General features: G+C 35.0%; 1 protein-coding gene across 40 annotated transcripts in view; it reads right to left on the bottom strand.

Moving 5' to 3' along the window:
* The window catches only part of BAZ2B (bromodomain adjacent to zinc finger domain 2B), a 421280-nt gene that overhangs the window by 63540 nt on the left and 330362 nt on the right, over positions 1–27378 (bottom strand). For 18 of the 40 annotated variants that reach the window (XM_069577387.1, XM_069577353.1, XM_069577352.1 and 15 more), the window contains 8 exons: positions 23594–23804; positions 17579–17671; positions 17402–17463; positions 13632–13697; positions 11513–11578; positions 8427–8471; positions 8175–8207; positions 6880–6945 (listed from right to left, as the gene is read on the bottom strand). In XM_069577387.1, the coding sequence (XP_069433488.1) occupies positions 6880–6945; positions 8175–8207; positions 8427–8471; positions 11513–11578; positions 13632–13697; positions 17402–17463; positions 17579–17671; positions 23594–23804 (642 nt within the window). The remainder of the gene's footprint in view (positions 1–6879; positions 6946–8174; positions 8208–8426; positions 8472–11512; positions 11579–13631; positions 13698–17401; positions 17464–17578; positions 17672–23593; positions 23805–27378) is intronic. The other 22 variants (XM_069577393.1, XM_069577358.1, XM_069577368.1 and 19 more) reach the window with 2 other exon arrangements.

Here is a 27378-nt window from a genome sequence, read left to right as displayed (position 1 = left end):
CATGACACAAGGAAGATCCCACATGTCTCAACTAACACCTGATACAGCAAAAAAAAAAAAAAAAAAAGAAAGAAAGATGGACCTGAAAAAAAGAAAAAGTATAATCAAATCTAACAGGACAGATCCTATTGCCTATGACAGAGTGATATGGTCTTGAGAGCCTATTCTTTTGTCTCTGGTGATCTAAAGATTCAGACTGAGGAAGACCTTCCTAAATCATGATCTGTATGAACTGTCTTATGTGGTTCTATAAGAATTTGGTTAAAAGAGAAGTAAATCTTGTTCTGCTGAAAAAAAAAAATAAAGGTAACTGAATTTTAAAATTAAAGTGAGTGAAGTCACTCAGTCTTGTCCGACTCTTTGTGACCACGTGGGCTGTAGCCCACCAGGCTCCTCCATGCATGGGATTCTCCAGCAAGAATACTGGAGTGGGTTGCCATTTCCTTCTCCAAGGGATCTTCCTGAGCCAAGGACTGAACCCAGGTCTACTGCATGGCAGGCATACGCTTTAACCTCTGAGCCACCAGATAAAGTACAATACAGAAGTATGTCATATAAGTACACACATCTTCAATAGAAAAATGGGTTTGCTTAAACAAAAGTATGTATATGGGCTATTCTACTTTATTTTTCACTAAGTAATGATTAATATAAATATAGGATTATAAAAATATTCTCATGACTTGAGGGGTTATACACTTTTTCTGCATACAAATTATTAGATGACGTCTGAAACCTGAACTACTCTCTTCTGTTTTATGGCTTTGTTGCTTAAAGTGCTGACATAGTTATTCTGTAATAGACGCATGTTTAACAACCTTTTGTGTTTATTGATTCTTGGGGAGATATACAAAAGACTCTTAAGACTGCTCTCATGATTATTCAGATAATATGACTAAAGTGTTCATGAATTTGTGATTGACATAGTTTGAAGTTTTTGTAAATGAAAACAGTAGATTTGGAGCTACTTTGTCACACTGCTGAAACCAACTTGAGTTTCCAATGATTAGTAATAATTAAAGCACATATATTTCATAAGACTTGAGTTACATCAGCATATAAACCTTCACAAGGCTAAAAATATTAAATATAAAAATATTTATTAACTATGATAATATATTAAAATTAATATAAGAAAAACAAATAAGGTAATTTATATGTCTATATAGTCTTATTAATTATAGGTTAAAGAAAAAATATAGAAATTACATATCTAAGCTAGAGGACTAATATAAATTTGGGGTATTTTTAGTGAAAAATATATTAACAGTAAATCAAAAAGTAGGATCAGTGTCATGTACACAAAAAAACATGAAAATGGTACCTGTGTTACCTTTTCACTTTGAAGACTATGAGGAGTTTCTTGGACTAAATTCAGATGTTACAAGAGATTTCTGATTAACAAGGTGGAAGCAATTAGTTTTTTAACATCAATTTTTTAAAGATTACCTATAACATCTTATTTTTTCTTTACAACTTAATAATTACATTCTAAAAGTATTAAAGTTTAGAATTAAAGGTTACACTAGGTCATTTCAGAATTTTGAGTTAGCCCTGCCTAAGTACTATATGGCTTTAACCTACAGTAAAATTTGTTCTTTTAACAGTTAGTAAAAGAAAAAAATGCAACTGAGCTATTAGGAGATAATAAGATGCAGAATATGAAGCCAAGATATGCCCAATATTGGCATGACACCAGTCACACCTTGGGAATGTTAAGTAACAATGAAGAAATGAACAAGTACATTTAGTAGTAATTTGTTAATATTCACCAAGGGGTAACTTTATATAAAATATATGGTGAAAGTTTAGATTATCAGTACAAATATACACCTAGTTACCACTTATACTGTAAAGTTTTATATCTCTGATATGATAAAAAAGTATCCTTAACATTTTCTGCTTTTCCTGCAGCATCTAATTTAATGCTGTGTACATAATAGTTGCAATGTACCGTGCAGAAGCGCGGAGGAGCTACCCCACACCCAAGGTCAGGGGTGGCAGCCGAGAGGAGCTACCCCACGCCTGAGGTCAGGGGTGACAGGCAAGAGGAGCTACCCCAGGTCCAAGGTCAGGGGCGGTGGCTGAGAGAAGCCACCCCATGTCCAAGGAGCGGCAGCTGCACAGGTGCAGGAGGGACAAGCGGAGCTACTCCACATTCAAGGTCAGGAGGGGCAGCCCTGAGGTGATACCCCTCCTCCAAGCTAAGGAGCAGCGACTGCAATATGCTGGAGCAGCCGTGAAGAGATACCCCACATCCAAGGTAAGAGAAACCCAAGTAAGATGGTAGGTGTTGCGAGAGGGCATCAGAGGGCAAACACACTGAAACCATAATCACAGAAAACTACTCAATCTGATCACATGGACAACAGCCTTGTCTAACTCAACGAAACTAAGTCATGCCATGTGGGGCCACCCAAGATGTGCAAGTCATGGTGGAGAGGTCTGACAGAATGTGGTCCACTGGAGAAGGGAATGGCAAACCACTTCAGTATTCTTGCTTTGAGAACCCCATGAACAGCATGAAAAGGCAAAATGATAGGATACTGAAAGAGGAACTCCCCAGGTCAGTAGGTGCCCAATATGCTACTGGAGATCAGTGGAGAAATAACCCCAGAAAGAATGAAGGGATGGAACCAAAGCAAAATACCCAGTTGTGGATGTGACTGGTGATAGAAGCAAGGTCCGATGCTATAAAGAGCAATATTACATAGGAACCTGGAATGTTAGGTCCATGAATCAAGGCAAATTGGAAGTGGTCAAACAGGAGATGCTGGGAGGGATTGGGGGCAAGAGGGGAAGGGGACAACAGAGGATGAGATGGCTGGATGGCATCACCGACTTGATGGACATGGGTTTGGGTGAACTCCAGGAGTTGGTGATGGACAGGGAAGCCTGGCATGCTGCAATTCATGGCGTTGTAAAGAGTCGGACAAGATTGAGCAACTGAACTGAACTGTATATAATAGTATTTTAAGAAATTTTAAAAAATACTTAGTTCATTACTAAAATCTATAGGTATAATTCAGTAGAGGAATGCAATTTAAAATCTGAATAACTGAGAACGTCCACGGTAGTCCCGTGGTTCCATCTCTGTGATCCCAGTGCAGGAGGTGTGGATTCAGTTCCCAGTCCGGGATCCTGAATGTCACATGGTGTGACCAAAAAAGTCTTAATAACTGCTAAAATGGTAAAATTACCTCATCCTGTTCACATGTTCATAGTTATCAGAGAATAGTAACATCTTAAGAACTTTACTCATGGGATTCTCTCAAACATTCTGATACAGGATTATTTATGACATATGTTATTGTATTATTAAATAATAATCCCTTAAGTGTAAAATTCACCATGAATAAAGTAATTTTTATTACATAAAGAACATTATATAGACAGAAACATATAATACACTTTCTTTAATGATTTTGTTTCATCCTCAACTTGTTTTCTTAGTACTTTAACTGCCACTTTCATTTCAACTCATTCATTTATTCAACAACAATTTTCTAAGCACCACTATATAGCTGGCTCTAATCACAACACTTATGATACAATGGTATGCAAGATTCCTGTCCGCATAGATCTTACAATCTGGGAGAAGATAAACTATAAATAAGTATAAAATAAGATAATGGGATAGAGTTCTAGAGGTTAGGTGTAAGAAAAGGCAAAATTAAGTGTTCTGGGAAGGCCTCTCTTATAAGTTAAAATTTGATCTATCACTGAAGAATAAATAAGATACACTTGAATATTTGGTGGAAGAACATCAAATAGGAAAAATCCTTTGTTTAGGAATAATAAAAAGCCAAAATGGCTGGAATATACTATATCAGGTACAAATTGTACGGTGGACTTCATTACAATTATAATAAGAAGCCACTGGACTGTGTTTTCTGAAAAGATCACTTAGGCTGCTCTGTGGAGAATGCGTAGAGAAAACTCAGAAAAGCAAGAATGAAAGCAGAGAAAGCCAAGTTCCTTTAGGTTACTATGCTTTAAGCTATTACTTTATGTATATATGTACATGTGCGCACACACACATAGTTTTTGGTGTAATATTTTGGCATGGTTTTCTTGACATTTCTTTTCCAGTTACTCATGTTTGATATGGGCAGCCCTATCAAGAATGTGTATTTCTCCAATACAGGTGGTTTAATCTTCCTTTAGTTTCTTCTCACTTTATGTGATAATTGTTTTTATATTCATAAGTACTTTAAATTGAAGAGTGAGTCATTTATTTGGGGGGGGGTGTTATTTTTATTTTTATTTATTTTTATTATTTTTACTTTATTTTGCTTTACAATACTGTATTGGTTTTTGTATGCTAACAATATTTGTTTTTTCTGAGAATGAAGGTAACTAGAAGAGGGAGAGCTGCACCTGGTTCTTCATATCCCTTTCCAAGTTTTACTGGAAGCACTGTACTTGATTTCACTCTATCTAATCAAGGGAATATTCTTTTCCCAAGAAAAGTGCTCTTGGTTCTTGAGGGATTCTTAGAAGATTTCATCTTAACTATCTTCATTGATCCTGTGGCTGCTACTTTCTACTCAATGCAGATTTTACTCACCTCTCTTCAGCAGCTTTCTTTACTCTCTTCCCAGGCACAGAAGCAAATATGGGAAACCAACGGAAGAGGTCACGACTTTTGGGTCTTCTGGGTGTCTCTTAACCTGAGCATCATTTCCCTTGGATGATTTCTTTTTCCCCTTGGATGGCCTTATCTTTACTATTCTCTTGGATGTCCTCTTGTACTAAAGCCCATATATCTGGAGATAATGCTCTGCCTTTCTTTAACCTTTCTTCTCCAACAGGAAAAATCAGAATGACAAGCCCTAATTTTTCTTAGTCATTCTAGTAAAAAGAACACTTACTAGGGAAGAATTTGTCTCCTGAGGAATATTCCAGGCCTTTACCCTGAGTTACTCCCTCAGTTCCCATCTCTTCAGATAGGAGAAAATTAGGTTGAGCTCTCAGGATTTTAATTAATCCCCTTCCCTACTCTTCACACCAATGCGTTCAGAAGGCAACAGAGTTCACAGCCATGTCCATTCCTGGAATCCATTACCTCTCTCTTTCACTGCCTATCATTTTTCAGAGATTATAGTTATAAATCCATGTTATGATGTTAGATGTACAGGGTGTCAGTGGTCCTGGATAATTAACACGTAAGGAAAACACCACCTATATAGTAATAAGTGACTTGTCTTAATAAGTAGGCACTATGTGTTTGGGGAGGCCTGGCATGCTGCGATTCATGGGGTTGCAAAGAGTCGGACACAACTGAGCAACTGAACTGAACTGATGTGGTACCAGGCACTGTTCCAAGAACTTTACATTTACACTCATCTAGACACACACCCATTTAATCATAACTACAAACCTGATGAAATAGGAAGTAGTGTCAACTCCATTTTACAGACCAAAAAAAAAAAAAAATTGAATCACAGAGAGGTTAAATAACTTGCCCAAAGTCATAGAGCTGGAATGTACTGAAACAAGAATTCAAATCCTGATCATTGGTTACAATGTCCAAGTTCCTAAACAACACATATACTGTGTCTTTATATCAGAAATATATAGTTTAAGCCAGAGTTGAGATCCAAAATCTGAAATATAGGGCTCTCAACTTCTAGGCCAAACTGTCTGATTTTCATTAATTATTATTTATTAAATGTTTATCCCAGTTGATAATCTTATAATCATAGGAGATACAAGAATCATTATATCAATTTTAAAAAACAAAGAACGTGAAGAGCTAAATCAAGTTGGTTTAGAGTTAGCATGTGTATCTGAGTCTCTGTTACTTCAAAGCACTGGTTATAACATTGTCATTTAGTTGCTAAGTTGTGTCTAACTCTTTTGTGACCTCATGGACTGTAGCCCACTAGGCTCCTCTGCAATGGGATTTTCCAGGCAAGAACACTGGACTGGGTTGCCATTTCCTTCTCCAGGGGATCTTTCTGATCCAGGGATCGAACCTGCCTTTCCTGCAGGTGGATTCTTTACCACTGACTCAACTGGGAAGCCTGATTATTACGGCTATACCTCTATTCAACTGTTATAATGCATTCCTTTGTAACATTTTTTCATCTTTAACTGATTTCTATTAAAATCCATATAAGCTCATTTTGACATTTCAATAATTTTCTTGTTCTGAATTATATGGTAAAAGTCTTATTTCAAGGATAGTACCCAGGCTAATTTTACACATAGAATGTTAAAGAATAATTTTGAGGGCAAAAGTCCATGACTGAGTGACGTTTGAATGAGGACATAGAGAACTTGTCTACACACGCTGTAATATAAATTTTGTGAAACTCTGGTCACAGTAAGAAATAGCTGCTGCCAAGTCACTTCAGTCATGTCCGACTCTGTGCGACCCCACAGATGGGAGCCCACCAGGCTTCTCTGTCCCTGGGATTCTCCAGGCAAGAATACTGGAGTGGGTTGCCATCTTCTCCAATGCATGCATGCATACATGCTAAGTCGCTTCAGTCATGTCCAACTCTGTGCGACCCTATGGACAGCAGCCCACCAGGCTCCTCTGTCCCTGGGATTTTCCAGGCAAGAATACTGGAATGGGTAGCCATTTTCTTCTCTGAGAAATAGCTACTTTGATCCAAATGAATGCCATTCATTGTATCTAAAAAAGGTAATTAAAATCTCAGCCAAGAAAATTAAATCATACATTGGAATCCTTCCTACATTCTTTTATGTTCTAACACTTAGTTACTATCTCTAACCTTTGGTTTGTTTATGAAAATCAGTAAACCATGACAAACCCATACTCCAAAACAATTATATTTAGAAGAGTCAATGTTTAAGAAAAATACTAATTTATGGCAAGATAATATTTTTCAAGAAATATACACTTACTTCTGCCTTTTTACGAGCTTCCATAGCTTTCATAAGCATCATATGTTGTCGCCTTCTCTCTCGTTCCTATTAAGCCAGATAAAATTAGGAATATAACTCAATCATAGTTGACAGTTTGATCTTCAAATGGAAAAACAAAACAAAACAAAAAACTCTGTATAGCATGTTTAGCATTTATAGACAAGTCACAGTAAATACTAAATATAAGACAAGAATGGCCAGTCTGTGCATGTTTTAGTTCAGGTTTAGAAAGCAAATACAAGAACAATCAAAAGCAAAAAGGTAAAGCAATGAACATGGAGACAGTGTAAACAGAAGCATACAAGATTTACTTATGGTCAGTTGTGATGCTCCTTCAAAAGCTGGCAGAACAAAAAGCATAATGGTTGGCTGGAACAGGTCAGTTACCTTACATCTGCTATTAGAAAAACCACAAATGTGTACTATAGCCAATTAAACTAAAGGTTGTGTTCTTAGATTTTTATTTAGATCAGGCTGAAATTGCTTTAAAATCACTTTTACGTCACGGTTTTAGAATTACTTTTATTTCAAATACACTATCATTTTGTAAATCCAATAATCCACCGACAAATTAGAAAGTTTTTTTTTAAAGCTTTAACACCAATTTAAACTAGTCATGGTTCATATAACACCATCAATGAAATGAGATATTCCTGTTTACTGATGTCTGCCCCTTGATGCAGTATTGAAAGCCACTAAAGCTGCACCATGGGCTCACAAGTTAAATCTAAAAGGCACAGTATGAAAATAAAGTAAGCACTAGCTTACTTTGATGGTCTCCTTTTATTTAAAAAAAAAATCACAGGTATCATGTTGAAACTGTTCTTTTTGTTTAAATATATGTGGTTCACCCAAAGGGATATTTCTAAAAATTTCTAAAATTTATATAAAACCAAAATATATTTCATATTCTCTCATCAAACTAACCCAAAATTCCCATTGTATTCAATGGCAGTTTTGCATCTAGAATGATGGGAGAATATGGGTCATAATTGTATCTAATTGTATAGTGATCCAACTTTCACTGTGACATCAGTAATGTAAACTTTTAGACAGCAGCCTATTTAAGGCTTTCATGATTCAATTACAAATCTTGGATATATACCGTATTTCTTTTATAGATAGACAAGCAGATGTATGCAATGCACTGTGCTGTAAAGCCATGCAGCAGTATGTAATATGACAGCAGCCAGTGCTACACTTTATGCATTGCTATGACAACCATATCACAACCAAATCACAATGCGGTGTTAGATGTACAAAAATAAACATACCCATACCATATCTAGTCTATGCCTCTCCAACTCCTGGTAGAAAGAGTTGGCACAACATTATGAAACAGAAATCACAGAGTCATGAAACCAATTTTTAACCCCCCAAAAGAAACCAATACCAAAGCAAGGAATTTAAGCAGGAATTACATTGGAAATTTTTAAGAAAATATTTTGAAGATTTTTCAAAAATTAGATTTAAGAAAAATTATAAAATTTACATTTCAAAATTTGTATAACTGTATGGATACAGACCTGATGCTTTAGAAGAACAGCTTGCTGTCTTCTCATTTCTTTTTCCTTAAAAATAAAAAACTTTTAATATATGATTTTTAGGAAAAATTTTAAACATGCTACAAATATTAAAAGTCCTTTTCTGAGATTCTATAGTTTTCTATTAGGTTGAATCACATGAAATTTCAAATATCTAATTTTTTTTTTACTTATAAAGTGGCATCTTCATATGGTTACCTAATACATAAAAACTGTATAATAAGAGCAAGCATCTGACTTAACAGCACACTTTAGTGGTATGTTTACAGAACTGACTAGCTAGATGGACAGAGTATATCACATACAAATGGCACTTAAAAAAAAAAAAACATAAAAAGCAACCCACATGTCTAGCTGATTAAAACTCTCTCCACTCTGAATATAAATTCCTAAAAACTCTACGATTAACAGGATCTATGTCATTTCTACACACTGTACAGGAATGAGAGTGACAAGAGACAAAGGGATAAATTTGAGATTTTTATGTCCACCTACAATTGAGGGCATTATTTCAAAAGGGTGGGGCTTAATGCACATAATTCTGTGAATCTCACCACATGAGTATTTCATAAAGCTAAAATATGAATGAAGTGAATATAAAGGGCAGTCATGAAAAGGAGTAGAAATCTAAAGAACAAAGTAAGAGAGTCTATGTAAAAAAGGTGACAAATGGTTCCCTAGCTTTATAAGATGTAATCAGTTCAGTTCAGTTCAGTTTAGTAACTCAGTCGTGTCCAAGTCTTTGCGACCCATGAACTGCAGCACGCCAGTCCTCTCTGTCTTTCACCAGCTCCCGGAGTTTACCCAAACTCATGTCCATTCAGTCAGTGATGTATTACAACCATCTCATCCTTTGTCACCCCCTTCTTCTCCTGCTTTCAATCTTGCCCAGCATCAGGGTCTTTTCAAATGAGTCAGCTCTTCGCATCAGGTAGCCAAAGTATTGGAGTTTCAACTTCAACATCAGTCCTTCCAATGAACGCTCAGGACTGATCTCCTTTAGGGTGGACTGATTGGATCTCCTTGCAGTCCAAGGGACTCTCAAGAGTCTTCTCCAACACCATAGTTCAAAAGCATAAATCCTTCGGCACTCAGCTTTCTTTATAATTCAGCTCTCACATCCATACATGACCACTGGAAAAACCATAGCTTTGACTAGAAGGACCTTTGTTGGCAAAGTAATGTCTCTGCTTTTGAATATGCTATCTAGGTTTGTCATAACTTTCCTTCCAAGGACTAAGCATCTTTTAATTTCATGGCTGCAGTTACCATCTGTAGTGATTTTGGAGCCCAAGAAAATAAAGTCTGACACTGTTTCCACTGTTTCCCCATCTATTTGTCGTGAAGTGATGGGACTGGATGCCATGATCTTTGTTTTCTGAATGTTGAGCTTTAAGCCAACTTTTTCACTCTCCTCTTTCACTTTCATCAAGAGGCTTTCAAGCTTTTTTTCGCTTTTGGCATAAGGGTGGTGTCATCTGCATATCTGAGGTTATTGATATTTCTCCCGGCCATCTTGATTCCAGCTTGTGCTTCATCCATCCTAGCATTTCTCATGATATACTCTGCGTATAAGTTAAATAAGCAGGGTGACAATACACAGACTTGACGTACTCCTTTTCCTATTTGGAACCAGTCTGTTGTTTCATGTCCAATTCTAACTGTACCTTCCTGACCTACATACAGATTTCTCAAGAGGCAGGTCAAGTGGTCTGGTATTCCCATCTCTTTCAGAATTTTCCACAGTTTATTGTGATCCACACAGTCAAAGGTTTCGGCATTGTCAATAAACGTCAATAGACGTTTTTCTGAAACTCTTGCTTTTTCTATGATCCAGCGGATATTGGCAATTTGATCTCTGATTCCTTTGCCTTTTCTAAAACCGGCTTGAACATCTGGAAGTTCACAGTTCACATACTGTTGAAGCCTGGCTTGGAGAATTTTAAGCATTACTTTACTAGCATGTGAGATGAATGCAATTGTGGGGTATTTGAGCATTATTTGGCATTGCCTTTCTTAGGGATTGGAATGAAAAATGACTTTTTCCATTCCTGTGGCCACTGCTTAGTTTTCCAAATTTGCTAGCATAATGAATGCAGCACTTTCACAGAATCAACTTTTAGGATTTGAAATAGCTCAACTGGAATTCCATCACCTCCACTAGCTTTGTTTGTAGTGATGTTTCCTAAGGCCCTCTTGACTTCTCATTCCAGGATGTTTGGCTCTAGGTGAGTGATCACACCATCAGGTAATTGAATGTAATAGTAGCAGCTATCTCTGGAATTGTTAGGCCCACTTGGCTGCTTATTTTCAGTAAAGAAGTATCAGAAAAATTGGAAGATAAGAGATGGAATGTGTGTGTGTAGGGGCAGGGGGCAGTGGTTAGAAGGGGCATGAGGGTCCAACTCTCTCATGCTTCATGCCAGAAAATCAAAACCAAAACAGCTCCAAACAACATACAAAGTTACAGTAAATAGCAATGGCTATTTTTAGTATTGGTAAGTGATAGCTGATAAAGCTAGGTTTTGTTTTTGGAAGGCTTTTCACTTTTTAATACTTACAAACAGTTGCTAGACATTGACAAAGAGAAAATTATAATCTAAGGAGAGAACTGGATTTGGAACATAAATAGCTCTGAGGAGATCTTATCCATTAAAACTATATTCAGGTATTATGTGATAGTTTGTATTTCTGATTTGATGTCTGCTATTTAAAGAGCTCAAAGTATCACACAGAACCTGTATAATAAAATATAAAAATGTATACACAATATATAAACACTAAAAACACACATTATACACATTTTATCTATGATCAACATTTTTTTCAACGAGTCATTTTGAGGAGGGCTATTTTTAATATAATCAATACTAGTATTAGTTCAGTTGAGTCGCTCAGTCATGTCTGACCCTTTGCAACCCCATGAACTGCAGCATACCAGGCCTCCCTGTCCATCACCAACTCCCAGAGTTTACCCAAATCCATGTCCATTGAGTTAGTGATAATTGATACTAGGATAATACCATATAATTTTTATTCTTAAAAAACAGATTCTCATCTAAACTAACCTTTATTCGTTTCTCAGCCTCCAATAATTTGGCATTTGCTGCTTCTTCCTTCTTTTTCTTTTTTGCCTGTGTATGGAAAACAGGTCTCAAAGTCATACAACAGTACCACTGCAACCTGAAAATAATCTATGACTTGAACACGGAGCTACATGACTCATAAGACAGAAAACAACACGTGACATATATGTAGACAATTACAGATTTTCACAGTTAATATTATATTTACAAACTAATTTTCATTTCTAATGTAAAGATTAGCATTAAAATGTAAAAAATTCTTAAAATTTCTTAGAATATGTCAGCTTTTCTTGATTTTTTCAGTTCTATTAAAAAAGTCTGAAATAATTATTTTACATTAAAACAATCACAGAAAAAGTTTTTTATATAATATTTGCTTTTTTCTGATTTTTAAAAGTAAAACATGATCACTGTATAAAATTAAGAAGATGGGGTAGATTTTTTTTTGGGGGGGTAGATTTTAAACTGTAAATATAAGCTATTTTTCTCTAGCTGTTAATTGTGATTAAATTCGAAGTTTCCAAGAAAGACAGAATGGAAACTTACAATCTTTCTTGAAGTACATTTTGAATATCAAGATCATGATGCCAAATCTGAGCTTCATAATCTTAAAGGCATTAACTATCTAGTAGTTTCATAATTATTCAGTAGTTATTAATTTACTTTAAGATATTAGTACTTTTGATTTGGATTTTTAAAATTTATTTAAAATGGGTTAGGAAATATGTGTATGTTTCTAGAAGGAAAAAGCATACAAAAGAAAGCTTCAGCTATTTGACACCCTCAGGGAATAAATCATCTCTATAGCAATAGTTTCCTGAATAGCTGGGAGGCTGTGGTGTGCTCAGTCGCTCAGTTGTGTCTGACTCTTTGTGACCCCACGAACTGTAGCCCACCAGGCTCCTCTGTCCACAAGGATTTTCCAGGCAAGAACACTGGAGTGGGTTGCCATGCACTCCTCCAGGGGATCTTCCCAACTAGGGATACAACCCATGTCTCCTGCACTACATGCGGATAAGCCAAAAGGGAACCCCAGCTGGGAGGGTACACCAATGTTAAACACTGAATATTTATTTTCACAATTTTGGATGGAAATTTTGAGATATATACTATTTATTTTTTTATTTTATTTTTTTTGAGATATATACTATTTAGACACAGTAGGAGAAGGTGATGGCACCCTACTCCAGTACTCTTGCCTGGAAAATCCCATGGACGGAGGAGTCTGGTGTGCTGCAGTCCATGGGGTAGCTAAGAGTCGGACACGACTGAGCGACTTCACTTTCACTTTCATGCATTGGAGAAGGAAATGGCAACCCATTCCAGTGTTCTTGCCTGGAGAATCCCAGGAACAGAAGAGCCTGGTGGGCTGCCATCTATGGGGTCACACAGAGTCGGACATGACTGAAGTGACTTAGCAGCAGCAGCAGCAGCATACTAACTATAATTTGGCTTTTTCTTGATGATTTGGGGCAATTATTCTGAATATCAGTTATTATACTGTACAGTTCAATAGAGTAATGCCTTTCAGTTATCAATAATAAGGTGTTAAAACTGCTAGTCAACTAAAGGATTACAGACAACCTTGTTAGGCTGTTGAATTCCTATAAACGCTGGCTGGAGTTTTCCTGTATTTTTCCCTGCTATCTTGTGGCTATTACCTTACTGATTCCAATATATGTCCTCTAGTCCTATTCCATCAGCTTCCAGGGAAGCAAGGCATATTAGAAGCCAGAAAAAACAGCGGGTTAAACTGTTCCTACATTTAAAATTTACTTTTGCAGTGTTTTATTTCTAAATTAAAAGTAAATATCTATTAGTCCTAATGATTTTTCTAGAAGTAAATAACACGACTTTGAGCCATGAACTGTATGAAACCTACACTGGTTGTTCAGGAGTTTTTCCTTTTGTCTTACTTCCCGGGTTATTAGGATAAGATGAGTTTGCTAAATAAGGTCTTACTCTATGCATTATGCTTGAAAAGAATTTCTGATGGACATACTGTAAGAGTGAGAGACTACATAGGTAAGATTTTCAATTTTGCAGACTTTAAAATATGTGACTATATTTACTTTAATCATATCACATTTAAGAATTCTACCTCTAGAATTTGCTGGGCTCGAAGCTCTTTTTCCATTCTGATTTGTTGTATCCTCTTAATTTTTTCCTGTAGAAAAAAATTATAACAATTTAAGATAATAAACTAAATATCCAGGTGGAAAGTATCTAAATAGAATCAAATAATTTAAGATATTAGTACAGAATTACTAAAGTTTCCCATAGACGATGTAAAATTTAACTGTTTAGTTTAATATCATATATGTATGTTCATGTCAAATTAATGTGATTTTATCAAGTTTCTTAAAACCATTTGTAAAATACAAATGTTACATAAGTATACAAAAACCAGGTAAACCAATATGATTAAACTCATTTAGCCTGTGGATTTTTATAAGTATTTGCAATTATAACTATTTTGAAGTAAATATAGGACAGAATAAGAGAGAAACAGTAATGAGAAACATAAGGCTAATCTGGAGTCACTGTCATTCCCTGGATAACCTTGAGCACAGAATAACTACTCTTCATAAACCAGGGAGAGGTACTTGTCCTTTCTCACTATGACATGAATAAATCGAAAATGCTTAAAAGAGTGTGCGGTGCCACGCAACTGTAATAGATTATTATTAACAATTTCCATACTATAATTTCTTATTTTAGGTGGTGAATAACATAATATTATTGATACACTGATTTTAACTACTACAGTAAGACAGATTCAGAAATAATCTGTAATATAATTTCAAAAGGATTAATTACAATGCAACATTGTAGAAAATTATTCACATGACAAAATTGTTGTTCACATTGTCTTAATTTAATGTATTAGTTATTATTTTCAAATTTAGGACCACCTAAAGTTTGATAAAACTTTACATTTTGATTTAAACATTATCTCATATGCTATAAGCACAGTGTTAACAATTTCATGTTCATAACCCCCTCTGAAAGTCCCAAATTCGCACTCATGATAATACACAGTTTCCCCCAAACACTCAAATTTTCCTACTGGCAAACTGCATTTGTTGTACTATTTCCACAGCCAACACATCTTATACTAATGAAAAATTATATTACCTGCTTCAATTTCCAGGTGCTAGTTGTATCTTTTCAAGCTACATGTCAATGTATTTTTAAACATTTCTTTTTTTTTTTCTGCACACTGATGTTACCAATCCCCTACAGGAGTCTATTGCAGGGTAATGAGAGTTCTGGAATTAGTGTTCTGATCTTAGAAGACTGTTCACATTCTATAATTTTGCTATTGGTGACCCTATCCTTCATTGGAAGGACTGACGCTAAAGCTGAAACTCCAATACTTTGGCCACTTCATGCGAAGAGTTGACTCATTGGAAAAGACTCTGATGCTGCGAGGGATTAGGGGCAGGAGGAGAAGGGGATGACAGAGGATGAGATGGCTGGATGGCATCACCAACTTGATGGACATGAATTTGAGTGAACTCCAGGAGTTGATGATGGACAGGGAGGCTTGGTGTGCTGCGATTCATGGGGTTGCAAAGAGTCGGACACAACTGAGCGACTGAACTGAACTGACCCTATGTTAGTTTTGAATACTAAATGTAGCTTGTAAAAAATAAAAGCCCTAATATATCTTTTGTTTCATTTCCAAGAGAAAGCTGTACTTGATCCATATCTGAAGTATTTATTTAGATTGGAAAATGAGACCTAAATAAAGCATGCTCTTTATTTAATTTTTCCACTTTTGTCAATCCTATAATGTGGTATGTTCCCAAGTCAGCAAAACTCATTCACTGTTCTCTTATGTACATAGATAGGTATGAAATCTTCATCTTTTTTTAATTCTTATCTTATGTACAGTCTAAAGCTTTATCCTGAAATTGAGATATATATATATATATATATATAATGCACATATATGACATATTTATGTAATATATATATATGTGTGTGTGTGTGTGTATTTGGTAGTGGTGTCATTAGCATTAGTAGAGATAAACATTTTTTATAAATTTCTTTAATATAGGTTTACCTTATAATATTGGGTATACAATACCTGAACTGAGCTCTTTACATAAAATATCTTTTTTTATCATAAAAAGAGTTGAACTTTTCTTCTTTTTACCTAATAGAAAACTAGGGACTTCCCTGGCAGTCCAGTAGTTAAAGAGTCTGTGCTCCCAGCGCCGGGTGCATGAGTTTGATCCCTAGTTGGAGGACTAAGATCCTGCATGCCACATGGTGTGGCTAAAAAAAAAAATTTCTAATAAATAAAATTTTACTAAAAGAAAACTAAAGTTCATAGAAAGTAAATATTTAAATCAAAAGGAAACTACAGAGCTCTGTATTTTATATTCCAATGCCTTTGTTCCTTCCATTTCATAATAATACTTTTGTAAGCTTCCAGAATATTTCCTTGAAAACTATCTGGTGATATTGGCTTACTAGGTAGAATAAATGATCCAGAAGCACATGCTACTATTTTATTCTAGAACTAATGCTGACTTTAAAATAGACATTATGTAATCGACTATGTTAGTAGACCTAAGCGCTACTTTGATTAACTTTGCTGGCAATGACGAATAAGTTAGATGGCATTCTGAAACTACCCTCAGGTAAATATCGTGATGAAAACTCATTGGTATTAACATTCCTGGGACATTGGAACTATGATGCTTCTTTGATGAGAAGTTAAAAACTATGTATATTTAGGTCGTAGCCACCTTAAGAGTTTAGGATAGCAAAGCTGAATTTAAAGTGCTGATAGGATTTGAAGGATCTCTAGCCATCAGGAAATAGGATAAGCTGTAAAATAGTAAAGAACAATACTACATAGGAACCTGGAATACTAGATCCATCAATCAGGGTAAAGGAAGTGGTCAAACAGGAGATGGCTAGAGTGAACATCGACATTTTAGGAATCAACGAACTAAAATGGACTGGAATGGGCAAATTTAATTGAGATGACCATTACATCTACTACTGGAGCAAGAATCCCTTAGAAGAAATGTAGTAGTCCTCATACCAACAAAAAAGTCTGAAATGCAGTACTTGGGTGCAAGCTAAAAACTGACAGAATGATCTGTTCGTTTCTAAGGCAAACCACTTAACATCACAGTAATCCAAGTCTATGCAACAACCACTAATGCTGAAGCTGAAACTCCAATACTTTGGCCACCTCATGTGAAGAGCTGACTCATTGGTAAAGACCCTGATGCTGGGAGGGATTGGGGGCAGGAGGAGAAGGGGACGACAGAGGATGAGATGGCTGGATGGCATCACTAACTAGATGGACGTCAGTCTGAGTGAACTCCGGGAGTTGGTGATGGACAGGGAGGCCTGGCATGCTGCGATTCATGGGGTCGCAAAGAGTCGGCTACGACTGAGTGACTGAACTGAACTGAACTGAATCAGTGTAGAAGACTTAGTTTTAAAATGAAGTGAATTTTAATTCATGAAAGAGAACTTTCTAATATAGATATATAGTATTACTGTGAAATATAGTTATTTCAGAAATCAAAATGAAACTAATGTACATATTTGTTGTTGTTTAGTTGTTAAATTATGTGTGACTTATTTGTGACCCCATAGACTGTAGCCCACCAGGCTTCTCTGTCCATGGGATTTTCCAAGCAAATATAATGGAAATAATGCCGTTTCCTTCTCCAGGGGATCTTCCCAACTCAGGGCTCAAACTTGTGTCTCCTGCATTGGCAGGTGAATTCTTTACCAGTGATCCACCTGGAAAGTCCAATACACATACAGAAATATACATATAGACTGCAAGACAATGCCTGTGTTTTAAAAATCAGTTCTAATCAATAAACATACCTGTTGTTTCATAATCTTTATCTGTTCTTTTTGCTTTCGCTTCTCCTCAGCAGCAATTATTGCTATGATGAAAAATCAAAGCACAGATATCATCAGAAAAGGAACAAAGAAGAGATGCCTCTTGTGAGTTACCCAACACTCACTCTTCAAGTTGATGCTACCATTTAAATCACGAACCTTGTTGTTTTTTAGCTTCTTTGGCAACCCGAGCCTGTTCCTGCTTTTGCAGTTTTCTCAAAAGCTTTATTTGTGCTGCTTGCCTGGCTATTTCTGAAAAACACAAAATTTTAAGCAATGTTATTAACTTAGTAACAACATAACTGCTCTCCTAAAAACAATAATTGTGAAACTGGTATAATCATGAAGTACATGTTTTTAGGAAAACTGCCAAACGTAACATTAGATACTCAGTAGGAAAATGGCAGGAAATGTCATCTTCATTTTCCCTAGAAAGTGCTAATTTTTCATCAAACATGAGCCTATATATAGATTAAGAACGATGCTTCTCTTAATTATCATCACAGAGGCTAATATAGAAATTTTTTTTTCACATTTCATGTAATCATCACTGAGTAGGAAAGTAGCTGCTAATATGTAAAAAAGTGATTTAGCTTCAATCTTAAAAATAATATATAGAAAAAGAAAAAGAATCCAATATAGACTAAAGTCTCCCAAACTAAGCATTTCAATTAGCTATATAAATGGCAAAGCTTCTGAATCTATTGATACTTTCACTTGTGAAGGAAAAAGATCCTCGCTCCTAAAAAAAAAAAAAAAAGAGAATGTTGATTTCTCAGGACAACCTAGTTCTCATACTTTTTAAGGACAAATGTATGAAACTGGGATAGAGTTACATAATTAATGGTCCCAGTTCTTCATCTCTCCCTCTGTCTGTGCCATTTGCAATGTGGCTTTGGGTTCCACTCATCAAGACGTGTGAGGAACATTATTTTCTTGGCCCTTGATTTTGAGTTCAGCCATGTGATCTGCTTGGGCCAATAAAATGTTAGCAATGTGATACAAGCATAAGTCTGAAAGTATACTTTAACTCTTTATATCATTACTCCTATGCCTTGCCCTTTATTGTGAGGTCATACTTAGACTAGGCTGCTGGAGATTGGGAGCTAGTTCATTCCACAAATTTTAAAAAGTCTAGTCAGGATCAGCAGAGATGTCCAACTGCCTAATGTAACACCAGCTGATTCCATCTGCACAAACAATTAACACTTAGTGTGGTATGCCACTGAGGTTTTGTCAATGGTTCTTTCCCAGCATTACTGTTGCAAGAGGTAACTGATACAGATGGTATGTAATGTCATGCTTTATTCTGCTGGCAATCTTGATCAGAATGTTTCTAATTATAAAAGTGGTGCATCATAATATCTTTCATAAAATCATTTTAGAAAATACCACTTTACATTAGACATTGTTTTCAACCACGTAGCAGATGATTAATTTTAAGAAACATATATTATATAATATATTATATATTAATTTTAAGAAACTTATATATTATATTTACCAATAATGAATATGATCAGGTAACATCTGAATTACTTGAGCTCTACTAATAACTTCTACCATTTATTGAACTATCGTATTAAATTTACATGATTTTGTTTAATCTTCAAAACAACCCTATGAGACAGTCAACATTATGCCCAGTTTATAAAATAAAACTAAGGGTCACAGAAGTTACAGAGCAGAGTTAAGATATATACCCTGGCCTTTCTGACTTCATAGTCCATGTTACTACTTCTAAAACTTAGAAGCATGTTACTACTTCTAAAACTCAGAAGTATGTTACTACTTCTAAAGCCTTTAAAGAAATTTGAGTATCTTGAGATTTTTGAAAGAAACATAACTCTATGTCTTTGTAACAGCTAAAATGAAGTTGCTTACTATGGCTGATTATCTATCATTAACACTTAAAAAAGGAGGCAAGATGTAAGAGGGTTTGATTTTATCCAGGAGACTTGAAGGATAGAAGCTGATGCTAGCATATACCTCCAACCTTTGAATAAGTTTTAATATTAAATAGTTTTGAGCATCATCAAGAATTTCTGAGTCACATAAAAAGGAGTCTCCTGTTCATGAAATACTCTTGGAAATCGGTATGTATAAACTGTGCTACAGAATTAGCAAACTCTGATAATAATACATATGAAGGACACTGCTTTCATCTAGGATAGATCCAGATAAACATTGTTTTTAACATTTAAGAATTAAAAGTTTTCACTAAACTCTGCTATAAAGACCAAAATCTGCCATAAAATGTAAAGGCGTGTTGCAAAGCATATTAGTTGCTAAGTTGTGTCCTACTCTATGCCCATGGACTGTAGCCTCCCAGACTTCTCCATCCATGGGATTTTCCAGGCAAGAATATGGAGTGGGTTGCCATTTCCTTCTCCAGGGGATCTTCCCAATCCAGGGATTGAACTTGGGTCTCCTGTATTGCAGGTGGACTCTTTACCATCTAAGCCTCCAGGGAAGCCAAGTGGTTAAAAAAATGTATTTTCTAGAAAATGTGGCATAATATGATGCTTTGTTCTCAGCTAACCTGATGCTCTCTAATAGCAGTTTGGCTTATAATAAGGAAAATTTTATCACATGTACAGGTGTATTTTTGTATATGAACGTATCATTCAATTTCAAACTCCATACATGTTCACAGTAATTTTTAAAAACTAGAAAGCTCAACTGATATTTTTTTCATTTTAGCAAGGAAGATACAATTTGGATTAATCATTTAAAATTTATGCAGCTTAACTTTTATATTACGAACAGTTAGAGAAAATATGAAAAAAAGAATAGCAAAAAAAAAAAAAAGCAGTTAATTAGGGACACTATGGGGGAAGGAGAATGAGATAGAGACCTAGAAAATTCACTCAGGTTCTGTGGAATAAACAGCTTCCAATATCTTCTTATTTATTTGGTTTATGGTTGTTGAATATATTATCTATTGTAATTAACACTTGAAATATTAATTTGAAAAATATCTTTCATGGATGAAGAATTTGTAAATTTCAAATAAAGAATTTATTTTGAAATAAAGTTTATTTTCACTTTGAATTAGGGCTATTCTACATATACCACATGTCTTTGATTCTAAGATACATTTTTAAACATGTCTAAAATCACAATGTGCCTAAAAATTGGCAGCATTTTGCTTTCTTAGTGGAACATCTGAAATAACAGGATTTTGTATAGATTAGGGCATCTTGGATTCCATAATGTATGAAATGGACAGATGTTACTAGATATCTTAGAAAATTTGAGATATGAATGGTATTGACCAATTAAGAAGCAGGTTTATTTAGACAGGTTGAAAGTTTTTTTTTATATTCAGATTTTGTCAGATTCCCATATGTATTCTCTGAGAAATTAGAAGACCTCTCATTTCACAATGCTTAAAAGTACAAAGTTTGTATTTTTTTTACTGTTTTGAATCTTTCTTCAAATTAAGTCCAGTTGTTTAGCCTAGTTGAATCCTTGTATGAAATAGAATCTTATAGAATCCCTTCAGGTAACCCCCTCAAATTGTTGATGTAGAAACCTTTTAGAAATAAAAGGGGGATAGAGATTCTTTGCTATTTTCCTTTCTTCCCAAGGAAAAAGCATGCATATTATACCACATTTACTTGTATATATTAATAATTATTTACTTACTGCTAAATATTTAACATTTATATGCATGCAAGAAAGAACATATGTACACAATAAGGTCAAACATAAAAGAATTTGCAAAACGCAACATAATACAACAAGGGAAAAACTGTAATAGAATACAGACCAATTTGAAATACTGAGGGAGAAAAAACATCTGAGTAAAAGCTGAATAATTAACTTCCAATTTGAAAAAATTTAGTTAATTTTACAAATATAAAGTTGCCATTTTGGATACTAAGTATTAATGCTACTTGTATAAGATATGCAAAACATGCATGAAGAGCCCATACTTTGGATATCATTTAATTTCAAGCTTTCTTATTTTATACACAAAAAATAATACACATTCCCCAGTGTTACACATTCTTCAGAAAAGACAGTGGTTTACTGTCAACACTAATTTAAAAAACCCATCACGTATGGCTCTATCAATTAGCATATTAACTTCCCTTTTAACCTTCACTAGCAATTTTTCAGGGGAGATAAGTCTTAAAAGGAACCAGAGTAATATGAAAAATATTTAACGAACATACTATGGCAGATAAAAACTTATACAACGTTAAGTTAAGTACCAGGCAGTTAACCTACATGCCATTGGCAGAAGCATGAATTAGTGCAATCTTTTGGAGATAATATCTGTCTATTTACCCAAAGTGAAAGTGAATATATGTTTTGATTCAGAGATTTTATCTCTAGAATTTTACACTATACATAGGCACACCTTTAGAAGGATATGAAGATACATGTAATATGTTCTTACTACAGCATTGTTTGTGATGACAAAGATCAGGAAAGAGCTACAACAGTCATCAGAAGAAGACAACTTAAATGAAGTATGATAGAATCATACATAGTATCACTTACTATTCAGCCATTAAAAGAATATGGTTGATTTTTAAGTGCTGATACAGAAAGATGTTCAAGATAAATTAACTGGAAAAAAGACAAGATGAATAGTATATACACTATAAGCCATTTATCTTAGACATCAAAAAGGATATATATGTAATTGTTGTTGTTTAGTCAATAAATCATGTCTGACTCTTGGTAACCCCGTGGACTGTAGCCCACCAGGCTCCTCTGTCCACGTGATTTCTGAGGCAATAATACTGGAGTGGGTTGCCATTTCCTTCTCCAGGGGATCTTCCCTGGGAATGAACCTGCACCTCCTGCAGTACAGGTGGGTTCTTTACTGCCACACCACCGGGGAAGACCAATATATGTAAAACAACATATTTTATGTGCATATGTACATATATGACTATTTGAAGACATGTGTGTGTAGGAGTGTATGTAAATATTACTGGATAGACTAGCGAAATAATTGTTAATGATTCCACTCATTAATATTTTTTACAGAAGCCATTCTGTTTTATGAGTTTTTGTCACAGACATTTATTTTGTAATAAAAACAAAAGGGCTACAAGGAAGTCAATATTATTGTGCTGTTTACAATAAACAAATGTCATGCTTTTCCCCTGGAGAAAACCCATAAGAAATAAAATCCTGCATGTCTTTTAAGTCAGTTCTTATTACTGAACCTTTATTTTACATTGACGTGTGTATATATATGCTTGTGAATATAAGACACCAACATGTATGCTGATGTACATTCAGATAAGCTTCACAAGAAGAGGCTTCCCAGTTGTAACTAGTAACTTAAACTCACAGCAGGACAATTCTCTTTTAATCAGCTTTTTCTGTGTCAGACATAGCCTGGGAACTTAATGTTAATAATTTATGTACAATTTTGACTCATAAGTACATCTGAGGTTATTATGAGTACTTTGTGCTTGATAGTGATACTTTCTGGTGGTCCTAAAATAAATATTTTTGAAGTAAAACTGCTACTTGGGCATTTTGAAAATGTATGTAATATGTGCACACTACAGAAGAACCCAAAGACTGGGGTTACATAACAGTAATTGGAGTCCTCTGACTGAAACTTTACTCCACAGATCCACATATCTTGGAGTTATTCCCTTGTACCACCTCAAGGAATTGGGGCTGATAAAATGAGAATTTCCAGATTCCTTTTCAGTGCAAGCCTTAAAAGCTTGGGCTTCCCTGGTAGCTCAGCTGGGAAAGAATCCTCCAGCAATGCAGATCTGAGTGGGATCCCTGGGTCAGGAAGATCACCTGGAGAAGGTTAGGCTACCCACTCCAGTATTCTTGCCTGGAGAATCCCCATGGACAGAGGAGCCTACAGTCCATGGGATCGCAGAGTCGGACATGACTGGGCAACTAAACACACAGTACTTAAAAGCTTATCACCCACCTCTGTAATTCTAAACACACAGGGTACATTGATTGTGCTTATGAGTATGGCTCTTCAAAGGAGCTTACCTAATCAAAGAACTCCAGTTACCAGTGGGACTTCTTATTTTCTCAGTTTTATTCTAACACAAATATCTTCTTTTCAGAAACTGAGAGCAGTGTCAACCATCCATAAGTTAAAAATATAAGAAATATTTATACTTTTTAATGTGATTATTACAATGTCAAATACATTATGTTTCTTACCCTGAGCTTGCAGTTTTCTTAGCAATTTGGCATCTGTGTTATCTAGAAATTCAGTGCTGCCAACATTTGGAGGCCGACCTTTCCGACGTCTCATCCTGGATTCCTCTCTTGCTCGCTGTCTATCTGGATTTGGTGGTCTTCCTCTACGACCTTCCATTGCCCTGATACGGGGAATGACATCCTCTTCTTTCAAAAGACACCACTGCATCCCCTTTTAATTAACATTTTATAGAAATAATATATTATAAGCAAAATAAACACAAGTGGCTAACATGTCAGAAATAATTCTAGGAAAATTTGCAGATATTTTGAAATTTATAGAGCTATTACAACCTTTAGAGATTTTACTTTTTAAAATAAATTTATGTTTAGAATTATTCATGGACTTGACACATTTTTTATATTTGTAATAAATTCAACTTTAAATACAGGGATTTCTATATATATGTATAAACATATAAATAGATATATATTTAAAATCACCATTTCTTAACTATAATGACCATAAAGTTGGCAGATATTTAAAAATATTAGTTGTGTGATGATACCTCTATGGATTTTTCTCATGGACTATCAGCTAAACCAAACATTAAGCTATCCAAATAACAGATGAAAGCTCTCTTTATAGAAACAATACAGTTAATACATCCAAGAAGGAATCTAAGAGTTAACGTATCAGAATTTTGTAATACTTGATGAATAAATCAAAGTATTGAACTTGAATGGTTGCCAACAACCAAAAGGAGACAACTAGACAGACATAAGTCTTCTGATGGAGATTCAATTCATCATCTATAAATTAGTCTTGCCCTCTCACAAAGGTAAATCAAATATATACTAGACTTAATTACTATGACTTCACAGGAAAAACAGGGTGAGAAGTATATGTTTAACTACACAGGAAATCCAGTCTAGGAAATTCTACAAACGTCGGCAATTTCTTCAACAAATAAATTTCAAGAAGTAAAAAAACAAAAGGATGTACCAAAAAATCCCAATGTGTAGACCTTATCTAGATATTGATTTAAACAGATAAACTGTTCAGAAAATCACAGCAATTAAAGGACAATTTAATATTTGAACAGTGACTATTATTTGAAATCAAGGAACTATAGTTTCAAAGTGTGATAATGGTACATTTGAGATTTCCCACTGTAAGCCTGCTGATGGAAACACATTTACCAGCATAATGCTAATGTATTATAGGAATAATCCTGTGCGGTGTGTAGATACCATCAGAGTCTGGTTTTCATTATCCTTTGTATGTCAATCAAAACAAATATATTATCATTTGTGATGAGCTGCTTTCCTCTTAAAAAACAACACTATTTTACCTTATTTACAGTCCAAATCAATATGTTCAGAATTAGAAAGGCACCCTTTAAAAATAGTTCTAAAATAATTCACATTACTTTTTAAAGAAATAACTCTTTTAGTGTAAAGTTTGAGAAAATGTTTTAAATGTTCCTTTTTTCTTAAAAAGAATCTCAAATCAGGAATTTAAGCTTGAACCACTGTGGGCAATTCTGCAACCAAAAGTAATAAAAAGTTCTTGAGTTATATTTTATGCCATGATATCTAAACTCGGAGCAAGGATTCTAAGAATATCTCACTCGAGAGGTACTAAAAAATATAAATATTATCCTGCTACCATAATGGGTGATGATTACATCCCACATTCCAAGCACTGTGCTTAGTTCCAGGCATTTCGATTATATTATGTTCCTTAATCTTCACAACAGTATTATCTAATACAGTGGATTTTATTGTATTTACTTTACAACTGAGAGAATTCAAGCCCACCTGAATAATTTCTTAAGGTATACAGGCAACAAGGAACCAAACTATGATTTGAACCCAATTTTCTCACTCTCAAATATGTGTTCCTAACCACCACATGTACTTTTTTAGCTGATGTTACAAAGATGTTCTTAAACCTGATAAAGGACTGAACCCAATATTCAGTCATGAAAGTATAGCCAAGATTATGGCAAAGCAGAACTGTGTCAGAAAAAAAATTAATGAACATAATCTATGTATAAAATAATATCTATACTAACCCTTTTCAGTAATTTCCTGGTAAAAATAATTTCACAAATTAATTCTGAGGAAAATAAAGATTTATTTTTGCTGAGATTTCAATGAAGTCAACAGAAACAAGAGTTGTACTAGCTCCATTTTCATACCATAAACCACTAAGAAGGAAGCCATGAAACCATTTTTATGTTCACCACAATGGGAAGCTTTTGATTAGTTCAGGTTTTCATTTTTCTGTTATGCTCTTAGGCACCAAGGCAGTGAGCATCACATAAATTCAAAAATATAAAAGTGACATTTGTGACACATGAAGCAGAAGAGAAAGATTAACAAAAGACGCTGCAAAGGAATCTGCATTCAGTTTTTAAGGTACCTTATTAATAATAAAATCAACTTTTAGCCAAGATTTAAAGGGTTTGATCTGTTTTTCTGTTTTTATCCAGGTACAATTTTACACTTATGTTTTATTCAGCTTAGTGTCAAAAAAGAAACAGAATATGCTGGCTCCCAAGCTTACCAGACAATATAGTGACATTGTCATTTACATTTTTGCCCTTGACATTTCTAAAGTAAATGCTTTCTAAGGGAGTTGCATATATTGGATTACGTATAATGCCTTTTGATTCCTGGATTTAAGAAAATAAGAAATTTGTTATTGTTAGGATTGTTAGATTGTTAGGAATCTGAAGCTTATGGTTAAATTCACTGAGTAGCCAAAACTTACTCAAAAAAAGAAAGTTATTACTTTTTTTTCTTAGCTTAAGAATAACATAAAAGTTATTTTCATGAGAAAAATAAGAATTTTGTTGGATTTCCTTACAACTAGTTCACAGTTTAGCATTATGTCTATTTGTAGCTACTTATGATATCAGAGCATTATATACCATAAGCTTTACAGTATAGGGATTCTTAATAACAAAGTTTATTAATATCATATACTGAATAGCACTTGAAAGATGTTAAAGAGCAAGAACAGTTATCTATATGTGGAGATGAGTGTCACCAATTAAAACCAGTTGAGAAAGACATGGTTTGATATAATTGTTTCCACAATGATGACGATGCTTTCCAGTTACTCATAGTATGTTACCCTCAAAGACTTAGGACTGTCAAATATCACCTTTCTACACTTGGATTCATACAGTTGGCTTTCTAGTATAGGCCCTTGCCTAGGCATCAAAAATCCTACCTGGTAGATTAGTGACATAAATTTCCAGACTTTTAGTTTTTTGGTACTGATCTCTCATGTTCTCAGTGTCCATATATGCCCACAGCTATGTTGCACTAGGTGTGACAGTTAACAGCAGAATTGAATTAGAATCCTGGTTGTTGACTAGCCATCTTTTGTTCTTATTTGAAAAATAAGTGGGTCGGAGGTGGCCTGCTGCAGGGTTGGGGGAACTGAGTGAGCAGTGGATGCATGGGACTTTTTGAAGGAGGTCACCACTATCTTCATTACCTCTGCCATGGTCTGGCCCAAGATAAATAACAGGGGGAATACAGCCCTGCTCATCAACGGAAAACTGGGCTAAAGATTTACTGAGCATGGCCCTGCCCATCAGAACAAGACCCAGTTTCCCCCTCAGTCAGTCTCTCCCAACAGGAAGCTTCCATAAGCCTCCTATCCTTCTCCATCAGCGGGCAGACAGACTGAAAACTGCAGTCTCAGAAAACTAACCAATCTGATCACATGGACCACAGCCTTGTCTAACTCAATCAAACTATGAGCTATTCCGAGTAGGGACACC

This window comes from Ovis canadensis, chromosome 2, assembly GCF_042477335.2.
Source record: "Ovis canadensis isolate MfBH-ARS-UI-01 breed Bighorn chromosome 2, ARS-UI_OviCan_v2, whole genome shotgun sequence".
NCBI classification, from domain to species: Eukaryota; Metazoa; Chordata; class Mammalia; order Artiodactyla; family Bovidae; genus Ovis; species Ovis canadensis.
Note: the sequence above shows the minus strand (reverse complement) of the source record. Positions and strands in the feature narration are given on the sequence as shown.